This window comes from Notechis scutatus, chromosome Z (genome assembly GCF_049901735.1).
Source record: "Notechis scutatus isolate UNSWTSFEM ecotype Mainland chromosome Z, rNotScu1.2, whole genome shotgun sequence".
NCBI classification, from domain to species: Eukaryota; Metazoa; Chordata; class Lepidosauria; order Squamata; family Elapidae; genus Notechis; species Notechis scutatus.
The window spans coordinates 60,060,391-60,074,185 of NC_142025.1; the positions used below are offsets into that span (position 1 = coordinate 60,060,391).

The 13,795-nt window shown below is 39.7% G+C and overlaps 1 protein-coding gene across 5 annotated transcripts in view; it reads right to left on the reverse strand.

Annotated features, from left to right (window-relative positions):
* MYRIP (myosin VIIA and Rab interacting protein) overlaps positions 1 to 13,795 on the reverse strand; it is a 199,272-nt gene that overhangs the window by 147,053 nt on the left and 38,424 nt on the right. For all 5 annotated transcript variants that reach the window (XM_087947207.1, XM_087947208.1, XM_087947205.1 and 2 more), the window contains exon 2: positions 368 to 523. In XM_087947207.1, the coding sequence (XP_087803333.1) occupies positions 368 to 477 (110 nt within the window). In that variant the 5' untranslated portion in view covers positions 478 to 523. The remainder of the gene's footprint in view (positions 1 to 367; positions 524 to 13,795) is intronic.

Below are 13,795 nucleotides of genomic sequence, written 5' to 3' on the forward strand. Positions count from 1 at the left end.
CTGAGGGAGGACAGGATACATTGCTTCAAGTCTCTAAAAATTATGACTATACTATATGTGTCAAGTTCTAAGAACAAAGAGGCATCAGAAATCATAGTAATGGTAGCAGTAATTTTCTGACCTTGCTTGAATGATTTGCCCTTTTTAAAACTCTTGATACAATAATATGAATTGTTAGAATAAAACTTGTTTATTTGATGCCAATTTGCAAACCTTAGAATCCGCATTTTACTGGCCTGTTTTTGTTAAGCATCTAATAAGAATTTAATTTATAATGCAATATGTTCAGAGTATAAAACAGGGGATGCATAATAAATAAATAAATAATTTTCTAATTTCTAAATGATGTATTTGTCTTAATACTTACTTCAGTCGGTCTTCTTCTTTTTTGCGGAGGGTAAAATCTCGTTGGACCACTTGAAGAACATGTTCAGCTTCATCATCAGTCAGGTCAGACAAGTCTAATTTTCTTCTCATATTTAGTTACCTTCAATGAGCTCTGTTAACAAAAGTATCTAAAACCCTGAAACAAAGAGAAGGATGGAAGACAGAAAATAATGCAATTATATTTTAAAACTTTGGCAATTATTTAATTTCATGCTATTCAGGAATGAAGACAATAACTAAATATACTGTAATTCACATATTAGTGAACTGTGCTTAAGTATCATTTTAATTTCACTCCTAAGATGCTAGTTATATGATTAGTTGTATTAGTATATTTTGAAGAGATTTAAATACATGTTGCTTAAAGAGGTGAAAGAAAATTGTAAAACAGATTTTAAAGTCTGCATAGCAGGAACAAATGGGTACAGACAGGTAGTTCTCAACTTACAACAATTTAATTAGTGACCATTCAAAGTTACAACAGCACTGAAAAAAGTGATCTATGACTGTTTTTCATTACTGCCATGGCCACATAATCAAAATTTAGATGCTTGGCAACTAGTTCATATTTGTCAGGGTAATGATGATTTAATAGGTGAACAGCTGCTGTAATACTGTACTGATATAATGATGATGCAATGGTAGCAATGAGTCAGCAAGGCTATTTGACTGCTACTGCTTTAAGAGGCTGTAATATAAGAGAGGCCCTGTGAGGGTATATCTCTCTCTCAGTGTGTACTTCTGTGCTGTAATTTGTTGACTGCTGTTTGTTCAAGGCCTGTATCAAAGTACTTGTATACTTTGTAGGAATAAAACCATTATATGTAAATACAAACCTGTTTACTGTATTTGCTCCTGGGTTGTCTCACCTAGTCACACTGTGCGCACTCTGACAGGTTATGGGGCCAGACCAGAGAGAAGGCTGGAGTGGCTAGAGAAACTAGAGAGAGGAGAAACCCAGTGAGAGCTTGCTCTAAAGTCAGAAGGGCTGTGCATTGTGGTTTGTTAGTGGTTAGTGCTTCTAATAGAAACAAGCAACATGGCTTCCATCAGTGTAATGGAAGGAGGTTTTGTGGTGTCTTGGTTGAATGAGACAAACTATCTCTCCTGGGGTGTAATGATGGAGATGTACTTGAGAAGGGAGGAGTTGTGAATGATAGTTACTAATCCATCAGCAGTCCTGGATGATGGGGACTGGAGAAGAAATGAAAAGGCATTACCCAGTATAATTCTAGCTTTGGAGGACAGTCAACTGAGACACATGAAGGGTCTCCAGTCTGCAAAAAAGTGCTAGGAGGCATTGCACAATGTATACGTTAGAGAGACTGCAGGCAGTAAAGTGTTGCTGACAAGCAGACTGTATATAAAGCACAACTGAAATCAGGGGAGAGCATGTCCACACATTACTGTATTTGCTCCTGAGTTGTCTCACCTAATCACACTGTGCATATTCTGACAATATTTATGACAGCTGCAGTATTCCAAGGTTATGTGATTATCTTTTGTAATCTTCTGACAAGCAAATCAAGGGAGAAGCCAGATTCATTTATCAATCATGTTACTAACTTAACAAATACAGTGATTCACTTAACAAATATAGCAAGAAAGGTGGTAAAATAGGGCAAAACAACTGTTTCAGTAACAAAAATTTTGGGCTCAATTGTGGTTGTAAATCGAGGACTACCTATATTCATTTCATTCTCTTGTAGCACAATGTTTTTCTACAAATTTTCTCTTCATTATAGATTGTATCCATCAACACCAACTAGAAGATATGATGACAATTCCTTAATTTCACAACACATGAATAAAATTAATCATAATTTAACTGGGAAAGTTAAAAAACACTAGAGAATAGTCAAGAAATCATGGAAGCTTGGCATTCAGATAATTCAGCTCTCAACAAGCACACAAAAATAAACAATATTTACATATCATTCAAAAGAAATAATCACAAAGCCAAAAAGTAAACCAAAATATCAAAATACTTCTTAGCCAGCAATTAACACTCAGAGAAACAAAGATTAACATCAAGATTAATGCTAGCCAACAATAAAATAATCAAAAAACTACACACTCAGACAAACAAGCTAATAATAAAGAACAGCCTAATCAAGGAACCATCAAGACCACTCCCATTAACACTGACAGAGCAATCCACTAGTATTTAAAAAGATAGCAAACAACACTCACAACTAGCACTGATGATGTTATCTAGTTGGGTAATGAAATGCATGGAAGAAAACAACGAAGCTCAAAAAGCATCAAGGACCCTACAGTCTTTCTTCATTTCAATGCAAAATGTAACTTAAATTGGGGTTTGAGGGGAACAGGATGCAGAGAGAAGTTTGAAAAGGAAAATTTGACACCAACATCTGCTTAAAAAAAAAACACCTTATTCTGCTTAACAATCAATTATGGAATTTCAAACTGACTCAGCTCTTCCAACTATTCTCCTCAACCAGCATTCTTTTGACTACAAACAAGAATGCTTTGGAAGAATCAGGAATTAGATTCTAATATTCAGTTCTCAATGTGGTGGGACGTTATTATTACTGTATTTGGGAATACATTCAGTTATGTAATTTTATTCCCATCCATATAATGTTAAAATCATACATACATTTATAGCTACATTCAGTTTTGAACTTAATTAGCAGCTGAGAGATATTTTCAAAATACCAGGGGTGGGATTCTACCAGTTCAGACCGGTTTTATAGAACCGGTTGTTATGATTCTGTGCAATTCAGAGAACTGGCAACTGTGCCCCTGGCTGGCCCCTCCTCTCTCTGCCCGTCCCTCCCCTCCCAGTCAATCCTTATCACGCATGCACAACAATGCGCACATGCCCGACATCACTGACTGCGTTCCTTTCAGCCCAGTCACTCCTTAAGGTATTTCTTTTTTCCCCCTCCTGATGATCAGCTGTTCCTATGATTCCCCTCGCTTACTTACTGCTTCACCCAGGAGGCTTCCCTGAGGCCCAAGAAAGCAAAAAATGAAGAGGGATGCAGCACCCCACCCCATTTTTTGCCTTCCTGGGCCCCAGGGAAACTTCCTGTCAGCCTTCAAGATCTTCTTTCTGGCTGTCATGAGTAACGGGGGGAGGAAGGGGGAAAAGTATGGGAAACAGACTGGAGGTGTTACTAACTAATCTTGTATAAACTGAGGAGGGTTTCTATTTCTTGCTTGGCGTTCTCTTCTCTGTGCAACTGCAAACCTTTATCTGAGTAAGCCAAGGTCAACTAATCATCACCACCTGAAGATGTCCACATGATGAGGTTCACAACTTTTAATTGGAAGAACCGTTTGAACTATTGGGGGTGGGAACATTTCACTCCCTTGATATATGTGCTGTACATGCCTATTTCCTCAGATTCAGAATTCTCTTGTTGCTACCACTTGACTTCCAGTAAAAGATATCTTTTCTCTAATTACAAGAGTCTAAGTATTTCTTTCTTGGATTTTGAACGGAGCACCAACTGACATTATTCAGAAGACATCAACGAATCAGACGACATCACCAAAGTTCGTGATATCATAAGCAACTCAAATACAACAAACATCTCTCCTGAAGATATCATTGAAATAACCAGAGATGGCCCTGAGTTCAAATACAATGATGGCTCTGTGGCCCCAAGATTTTGTAGAGTTGTATGCAAAAATGAGTCCAGCAAATGCATATTCATTCATACAATAAACGCCATTGCAAAAACCAATCCCAACCACAAAAAACTTTACTCAAGACCAGACTTATCCATACTGCAAAGAATCTGCTCCCATGAACTCTGTGTAGAACTCAAAAACCGTCTAGACAATGGAGAAAAGGATCTATACATTGACTACAGAGCTGACTGCATCAAAAAAAAAGTCACACAACCCACAACTCTGCATCCAACCCCACCCCATCAATCCAACATCACTCAAAACTAGGCATGCATGCCCCTAACTACCTCTATTCCAACCACAACTGGCCTTAAATGCAAGCTACTCAATGCAAGAAGCCTTGTAAATAAAATACCTGAATTTTTCCTCTTACTAAATATGGCTAAATTCGACATTATATTTGTCTGTGAAACATGGCTCAACGCATCTCTCCCTGACTCCATTACCACAGTAAGAGACTATCATGTTTACTGATCAGATCATGAAATCCGTAGAGGAGGTAGTGTTGCTATCTTCTATAAAAAGTCCCTACATCTGAGACTTCCGGTTTGCAAGGCTTCGGCAGTGGCAGGAATCTGCGATCGTGCGCAGTCCCTGCTGCGCTCGCCGCCGAAGTGCCTCCGATCCAGCTGGATCTGGAGGATATGGTTGCCCCATAGAGGCAACCAAAGAGAGAGGAGATCCGGGCAGGCACTTGGGGGTATTGCAAACCCCCTCCTCAGCCAGCTAAACTCCTTTTTCCCAAGGCGGTGGAGCGGCGGTCAGTAATGGCCGCCACAAAGAAGCCTGCAGCCGGGTAAGATTGTGCAGGAGGAAGTCGGAGAAAGTGAAAGTTTTTTGGCTGAACTGGGACAATAAGGAACCTTTAAACACCCTGGAAATTTAATCGTTTGAATGATACATTGTTTCCCAAGGAGACTGTGAAAGCGGCGGAAGAAGATTCAAAGGGAAAGTTATTTTCTCTCACTCTCCCTCCCCATGGAAATAGCTGATGGAAATTGGAAAAACCTGCTTGGGCACAGAAGGTAACTAAACCTGAAATTTAAAGCCAAGGGGATAAAAGATTTCTGAACATTGGAATTAAAAACTAAAATCTTTTTGCTATAAGTGGGAGGGAAGAGGTAAAGAACTTATTTTAAGATTGTATTGAAGGAGACTGCTTGGAGTTTATAAGAACAGAAATAAGTGGCAATTAGACTTCTAAAAAATTACTTTGGAACTGTGTAACTGAATTCTACCCCAAGAAGAAAAAATATAAAAAGAAGAAAGTGCTAAATGAAACAATTTGTTCTGATTTGGATTGCTTTGTGACTTTGGGATTTTTGGGAACTATTTCTTGAAAGACTAAAAACATTTGGGTTGCTCTTAAGAAAAAAAAATGGCATTATCAGTTGAAGAATTACAAATGGAATTTCAAAAGTTAAAAGAAGAGGAACAAGAAGGCAAGGGCTCTTCTGGATCTATTTTTCATTTTTTAGAAATGGCGATTTCTACCTATCAAGAAATACAACAACGAGAAGGTTGGGATGAAGAAGAAGAAGTCATCTTTAATGGACAGACAATCTCAGTTGAGGAAGAAAAGAGAAAGGGGGAAAACAAAATGGAGAATTCAGAACCTAAAAAAGCAACCAAGAAAGGGAAAAATAAGATGAAAAATCGATACAATGTCAGAAAGCAACAGAAAAGAGAAATACAACAGAGAGGGAAGATCAAGAGAGTGGAGTTTGAGAGATGGGAGGGGGGGGGCAAAAAGGCTAGAATTGATAAGAAAGGAAGGGAAAAAGGAAAGAGAAGTCATAAAGGTTTAAAACAAGATGTTAAAAAACAGGTTTTTTTCAGAGACAAAGGGTAAAATATAACTTAAAAAATGATTCTGCAAAAGTACATAAGATTGTATTGTAGATATTAGTATTTGAAATTGAATTAGAAAACTGAAATATTATATGAGTGAATAATGCATTAAAGGGAATGTATAAAAATGTTTAAGATTTAACAATAGAGTTTAACTTTCTATGGAATATTGTTTTTATTATATTATAAACTTAATTCTCTTTTTTTTTGTTTTATTATTCTAAAATGTAGTACTTAGAATGTACTAAGCAGAATCAGTATGGAAAGTATGTATTATTTTTTTGTTTTATTATTCTAAAATGTAGTACTTAGAATGTACTAAGCAGAATCAGTATAGAAAGTATGTCTGTATAAAAAGATGTAACCCGGGGTAAGCCGCTTTCCAAAAAGAAGTTTTATGTATTTATGTTTTGTGTTTTGTTTGTCTATGTTTGAATTAATAAAATGCTAGAAGAATGCTGGAAGAGAACAATGAAATTGTAAATAAGACAGATGGATATAATGAATATATACAATCCAAGGCAAAAGAAATATAATTGAATAGAAGGAAAGGGAAAAATAAAGAGAAGGTGGGAAAAGATATGAAATTGAACAGATAAGATAAATATACATATTAAACTGTGCTTGTATGGAAATGTGATAGTTTGGAATTATTCTGTCTTTAAATAAGATGTTTTATTTGTTTTTCAGAAAAGATGTTTTATGTTATTATATTCTACGTTTTGTTTGTTTGTGTATTGTTTTTAAAAATTAATAAAATTTGTTCAAAAAAAAAAAAGTCCCTACATCTAAAAAACATCCAAGTTACCCAGGAGCTTGCTATTCCTGAGACCATCGTCTATGAACTGTCCTTAAATATCACATTTCGGTTCTTACTATGTTACAGAGCCCCTGATTATGACATTGAACATGCAAACAAGCTAAATATACTACTAACATGGGCAGCATCCTGCCCACACGTTTTTATCTTTCTTGGTGACTTCAGTCTACCTCATATTAACTGGACCCTAATGAATGTACAACTGAACCCACACATGCAACCTTCTACAATGCAGTAACAAATCTGGGACTAGAACAACTAGTAACCAACAACACTAGACTTAACAACTGCCTCGATCCCATCTTCTGCAATAGTTTGAATTTAATTTACAGAATACAAATTAAAGAACCCTTTTCCAACAGTGACCACAACATGATTGACTTTTGTCTCAACATAGGTCCACAAAAATCATCACAACAACGGAATTCCCAATTATAGCTTCAGAAAAGACAACTATGATCTTATGGACAACAATCTCTCATCCCTAGATTGGCAATTTCTATTCACTGGATGCAATACTATTGAAGACCATTACAACATATTTTTACTTGAAGTCAAAAGAGTCATCAAACTATATGTACCAATAACAACTCGATTTGTTTCGCACTAGGGCAGAGTTGGGAGATATAGGGTGATTTTTAGCCACCTTACAAACTCGATTCGAGGATACAATGGCTGATAAACGAGCCGAAGAAGATCTTCTGGCTGTAAAACAAAAAGGAAGAATGGCCAGGGAATATGTGAATGAATTTCGAAGAGTGATTTGTAAACTGCCGTTATTACCTGAAAGTCCATTGATACATCTTTTTCAAGAAGGTCTGGACCCTAAGTTGCATCAAGCCTGTCTTTATAGGGGCTCGCATGTTAGGCTTACCGAATGATATCAAGTATCAATAGAATTAGATGACGGACTTCGGTGTTTGAAACCTAAACTTGAAAGTGATGTCCAAACACATAAAACTATGGATCCAATTACAAAACCTCAGACTAAAAGGGCACTAACTCTAAGTGGTAGAGGCATAATGAAATGTTTCTGGTGTAATAGACCAGGACACAGAGCTGTAGCATGCCCTATACCCCCTTTGACGTTGGGGAGAATGCCTCGGATTGGTCCAGAAAGTACCCGAACCAGATCAACTAGGAGTGATTGGCATGGACAGGAGAAAGTGAGGGGTGTTAGAAGCAAATCACCGGATGATCACACTGAGGAGAATAGTCCCAGTATACCAACTACGGTTTTAGCCGACTGTGACTTAGAAGGTGGGCCACCCAATGACCCAATGTTGAGTAAACCTATCCATCCTTTTATCTTGCCTGTTTTTCTGTGGAATAAGCAGACTGAACAAGGAATCAAGGTGGAGGTACTAATTGATTCTGGATGCACGAGGCATTTGATAACTAAAGGGGTGGTGGACAAACTAAGTTTAAACGTCATCAAATTGGATGTACCCATTAAATTTGAACAGGTGGACAGCTGAACGAGGTATTGAGATGGATCCCAAGAAAGTAGAAACCGTGTTAAAGTGGCAAGCCCCAACTACTAGGAAACAGCTGCAGAGTTTCTTGGGGTTTGCAAATTTTTATCGGCAATTCATTCCCTGTTTTGCCGATGTTGCTCTACCGCTGACAGATTTATTGAAGACAAAAACTATAGGGATTAAAGATACAAAGGCAAATACTAGGCTGCCATGGACAGAGCTATGTCAACAGGCATTCAATAACCTAAAGGAGTTGTTTGTGAGAGAACCTGTGTTGAAACATCCAGATGTAGAGTTACCCTTTACTGTCCAGGCAGAAGCCAGCAACGTAGCAGTAGGAGCTGTGCTACTGAAAAGGAATGCAGATGGGGTTTTACACCTGTATGCATACACTTCTCATAAATTCAGCCCAACTGAACGTAATTGGGCAATATGGGAGAAGGAAGCTTTCGTGGTTCATTGGTCATTATTGACCTGGAGACATTAGTTGGAGGGCAGTCCAAAACCTTTTGAGGTGTGGACCATAAAAATTTGGAAGCCCTCCAGAATCCACGTCGTTTATCACCGAAACACGTTCGTTGGGCTTTATTTGTTAGGAGGTTTAAGTTCACATTGAAACATATTCCAGCAGGGAAAAACTTTATGGCGGATGCTTTATCCTGACTTCCACAGTATCGTAGTCAACGTGAGGCCACAATCCAACCACTTATACCAATAATTGATCGAGCCGCAGGATCTAAAGCCACTATACTAGCACCAGACCTGCCTGTACTGTTAGCAGAAGATGATTGGTTGACACATAATGTAAATCAAATCAAAATGTAAGATGGTATTGTCTGGTGTGGGAACAAAATTTATGTACCAAATGTATTAAGATCAGTGGTGCTGAAAAGATGTCATGATGTTAAACAAGCAGGACATTATGGATTCCTGAAATCATTACATTTAGCAAAACGACAGTTTTGGTGGCCAGGCATGCAATCGGATATCGAAACGTATGTGAAGTCCTGTCCAGTTTGTATGATAAATAAAACAAAAATAGGAAAACCAACAGGTCTATTGCAGTCTGTATCCGAACCAACGAAACCGTAGCAAGAAATTGGGATGGATTTCATAGTGGATTCACCAGATAATAAACAGGTACACAGTTATATGGATTGTTATCGATTTATTTTCAAAACAGGCACATTTTGTACCATGTAAAGGAATACCATTGGCTAAGAAACTAGCACAATTATTTATACAACATATATATCGATTACATGGAGTACCCAAATGGATTATATCTGATAGAGGAGTGCAGTTTACATCCAAATTTTGGCGTGAATTCATCTGTGCGATTGGATCGACACAAGGGTTGAGTACAGCCTACCATCCGGCTACCAATGGAGCAGCCGAGTTAATGCGGCCATTGAGCAATATCTCCGGTGTTATGTTGATTCACAACAAAGCAATTGGACAACTTTACTGCCATATGCTGAAGTCGCATATAATAATGTGGAACATAGTAGCACTGGTTATTCTCCTTTTCAAATAGTTAACGGGATGGAATTTACACCTATACAGGAATGGCCGAAGCTGAACAACCACAAGAAACTCCCAATACTACGAAACAATGGGTCTCAGTGCGAATCGCATTGAAAAAAGGCCAAGAAGTGTATGCAACCCAAAGCAACAAGAAACGATCCAACCAAAACCATATAATATTGGAGATTGGGTCTATTTATCAACAAAATACATACACCTGGGTTTAAATAAGAAAAAACTGGAACCAAAATATATTGGACCATTTCAAATATTACGAGCAATAAATCCAGTAATGGTGGGGCTTCAACTGCCATCTCATTTTAAACGAATTCATCCCGTATTCCACATTACTCTACTAAAACTGGCCAATATGGCCAGACAAGAACCGAGAGCGACTATGCCGGGATCAGTACGTGATAACCATTACAAAATCGACGAGATACTTGATTCACGTCAACGATTGGGTGTCCTGCAATATCTAATTAGCTGGAAGGGGTACACACTATCAGACGCGGCATGGATACCATTTACAGATGTATCCGCACCCCGATTGCGACGGCGGTTCCATAGGAAATACCCCACAAAAGCGGGCAGGGAGGGGGTAATTGCATATACAGGATAGTTATTGTCTGTTTTTTTGTTTCAGAGAGACACATGGTAGAGGGGGCCGCATGTCGGGCTTCAACAACACTACTGCCAAATGAAGCCCGACACATAGTCACGTCCTCCAGATTGGGGCAAGTGATCCTTCCTGACAACCCCGGGTTGATGACAGCTGACGACACCAAATGCAACCTCTTTCCCCATCAGGTGTAACCAACGCTACCGATGAAACGAAGCTCGATACGTCATCGTAGCTACTGGCCAGGAGACTAATGGATCACCTGTTCGGCATGGCGGGCTGCAGGGTTGCTTTGTGAACTGTTCAGTGTTTTGCAACGATCTCAGCAAAACACCTCTCTTTCTCAATGCGCCCAGCCAGGGAACATTTCGAAAGATAGTATTGGCTAGTCGGCATGTCATATGGGGGATCGGGGTAGAGAGAGACCCGGGGTAAAGGGGAGGTGTTATCTGGGGGCTTTTCCACCATAGGTGAAATGAGGGTGGGTGACGGATGTTGGGTAGTTATCAGGGGCAGGTGGAAAGGGATTATAAAAAGCACTAAAAGGCAGACGCTCTCAGCGCTGGCTTTGCTCGGACTTACCGTTTGTTGCTGCTGTTGGAGGAAGCCAAAAAACACACATTGCTACACCAGGAACTGTGAATAAAGTGTTTTATTGTAGGAGCTGACACCGAACCTTTAAGCATAATCTTTGAAAAATCTTTCAGGACCAGCTCCTTGCCAAAACTATGGTCACAAGCCACGGTTATCCCCATCTTCAAAAAGGGAGAGCCCAGCCTAGTTGAAAATTACAGACCAATCTCTTTATGCTGCGTCACCTGTAAAGTCGTGGAATCAATTATTAACCAATCCATCATCCTCCACTTAGAAACAAACAACCTACTCTCTAATAAACAATTTGGTTTCAGAAAAAACTACCGTGTAATCTGCAACTCTTACACTGCAAAAACATATGGACTACACATCTCGATCAGGGCAAAGCAATAGATGCAATCTACATAGACTTCTGTAAAGCCTTTGATTCAGTGGTACACGACAAACTACTCCTAAAACTAAAATCTTACGGTATCTCTGGACCCCTGCATAACTGGATAGAAGCATTCCCGTCAAACAGATAACAAATGGTCAAATTGGGAGTGTCCTATCAAATTCTGTACCTGTCAACAGTGGTGTCCCCCAAGGCAGTGTTCTAGGACCAACTCTTTTCATACTCTACATAAATGACCTCTGTGATCATATTAAGAGCAACTGCATTCTCTTCGATGATGATGTAAAGCTATTCAACACCACAGACAATACTGCTACCCTTCAAAAAGTCCTTGACTATGTATCAGAATGGTCAAACAAATGGCAACTTCAAATCTCAACAAATAAATGCTCTGTCCTACATATTGGCAAAAAAAATAATAATCAGAAAATAAAATACAGGCTGAATAGTCAAGACGTGTTGATGATCCAAACTCTGTCAAGGATCTTGGAGCACTCATCTCTAATGATCTAAGTGCTAGAGCCCACTGTAACTACATAGCCAAAAAGGAGTTAAGAGTTGTTAATCTAATCTTACATAGCTTTTTCTCTTGTAATATTACACTAATAACTAGAGCATACAAAACATTTGCTAGACCAATACTCAAATACAGCTCATCAGTCTGGAACCCACATTACGTATCTGATATTAACACAGTTGAGAAAGTCCAGAAAGAAGAGTCACAAGAAGAGTTCTCCACTCCTCTACTTGTTGAAGAATACCTTATGCCACCAGACCTGAAATTCTAGACCTAGAAAACCTAGAACTATGCCGCCTTCAGTCCGATCTAAGTATAGTATATAAAATCATACATTGCAATGTGCTACCTGTCAATGAATACTTCAGTTTCAACCATAACAATACAAGAGCAAACTATAGATACAAACTCAAGGTTAATCGCACCAAAGTTGATTGCAGGAAACACGACTTCAGCAACAGAGTGGTCAATGTCTGGAATACTCTACCTGTCTCTGTGGTTTCTTCCCCAAGCCCCAAAAATTTTAACCTTATACTGTCTACTATTGATCTCACACCTTTCCTAAGAGATCTGTAGGGGGCGTGCATAAGCACACCAATGTGCTTACCGTCCCTGTCCTATTGTTTCTTTTATTTTTTTATTTTTCTTATATGTATCCATGTATTCATAACTATGTTTTTTACTTATACCTATTATCTTGTAAGCAATTGACAAAAATAAATAAAATAAAATAAATAAATAAATAGAGTAGGCAGCTGGAATGATGGCAGTATGGAGTACCCCCACCGCCAGCCCTGGATCTAATCTAATCTAATCTAATCTAATCTAATCTAATCTAATCTCTCTCTCTCTCTCTCTCTCTCTCTCTCTCCCTCCCTCCCTCCCTCCCTCTCTCTCTCTCTGTCTCCACAACACACACACACACACAAACAGGTTTGATCACTGCACGGCTCCCTCTTCTGTTGCAGATCTGTGTGTGTGTGTGTGTGTGTGTGTGTTTTTCTTGCTCCTTCCCCCTTCCTTCCTCCTTCCTGGTCCCCACTTTCTCACCAGCCTGCATCGTCCTGCTTCTCCCTTCTCTGTTCTGAAAATGGCAGCCCCATTTTCTGCCACCTCTCCTCCCAGCATTGTGTTCCTCCTTCACATGGAAGGACACTAAGTTCTGGGAAAACTACCCCACATGGACCTGGGTGAGGAAGGCCAGGCTCCCCCTCCCTGATAATTCTGCAAAGTCCTTGAAGTTTTGCATGGAGGAGCAAATCACTTTCTGCAGGGTTGGCCTTGGCACCCACTTTGGACTGCAAACAGAAGAGCTTTATTCTTTTTCTCAGGGCCTTTGAATTTTCTGCCTTAAAATCCAGAGCAAACACGTTTTCCTCCTGATCAGCTGAGGATAGCTACAGGTATGATTTTGTAAGAAGCTGAGTGTACATGTGAGTCCAGCCCTCTTGTCATGGGCCTGCCCTGTGAGAAGCAAATCCTCTCCTCTGGCCCGGCAGGAAGTGGATCTACTCCAGGTAGCATAGATTTCCCAGAGCTTAGCCAGCCAAGGGATGCTGCAGAGAGGTGCCACCACCATGAGGCAGGTGGTGGTAGGGGGACTGGTGAGAATTTATATCATATGTGGATAAAGATTCCCCCATTCCATCCACCATTGCTTCCTACCAGCAGCCTCCAGAGCTACCACCTTTGAAACCACACAAGGCAGGCAGTGAACAAAGAGCAGATGGTGTGGCAGATGGAGGAGGAGGCTGCTGCTGAGCAGGTGATCTGCAGGTTGGGAGAGATAAGGATTGAAGAAAGCCCCTCCAGTGGGGGACACAGTTGATATGCAACAGTGGTGGATGACTTTTCTGTCACTCCCCCCTTGCTCAGACACAGCAGAGGGGGACCAGGTAAGGGGACCGAGCCTTCCCCGCGCTTCCTCCTTTGCATGGCA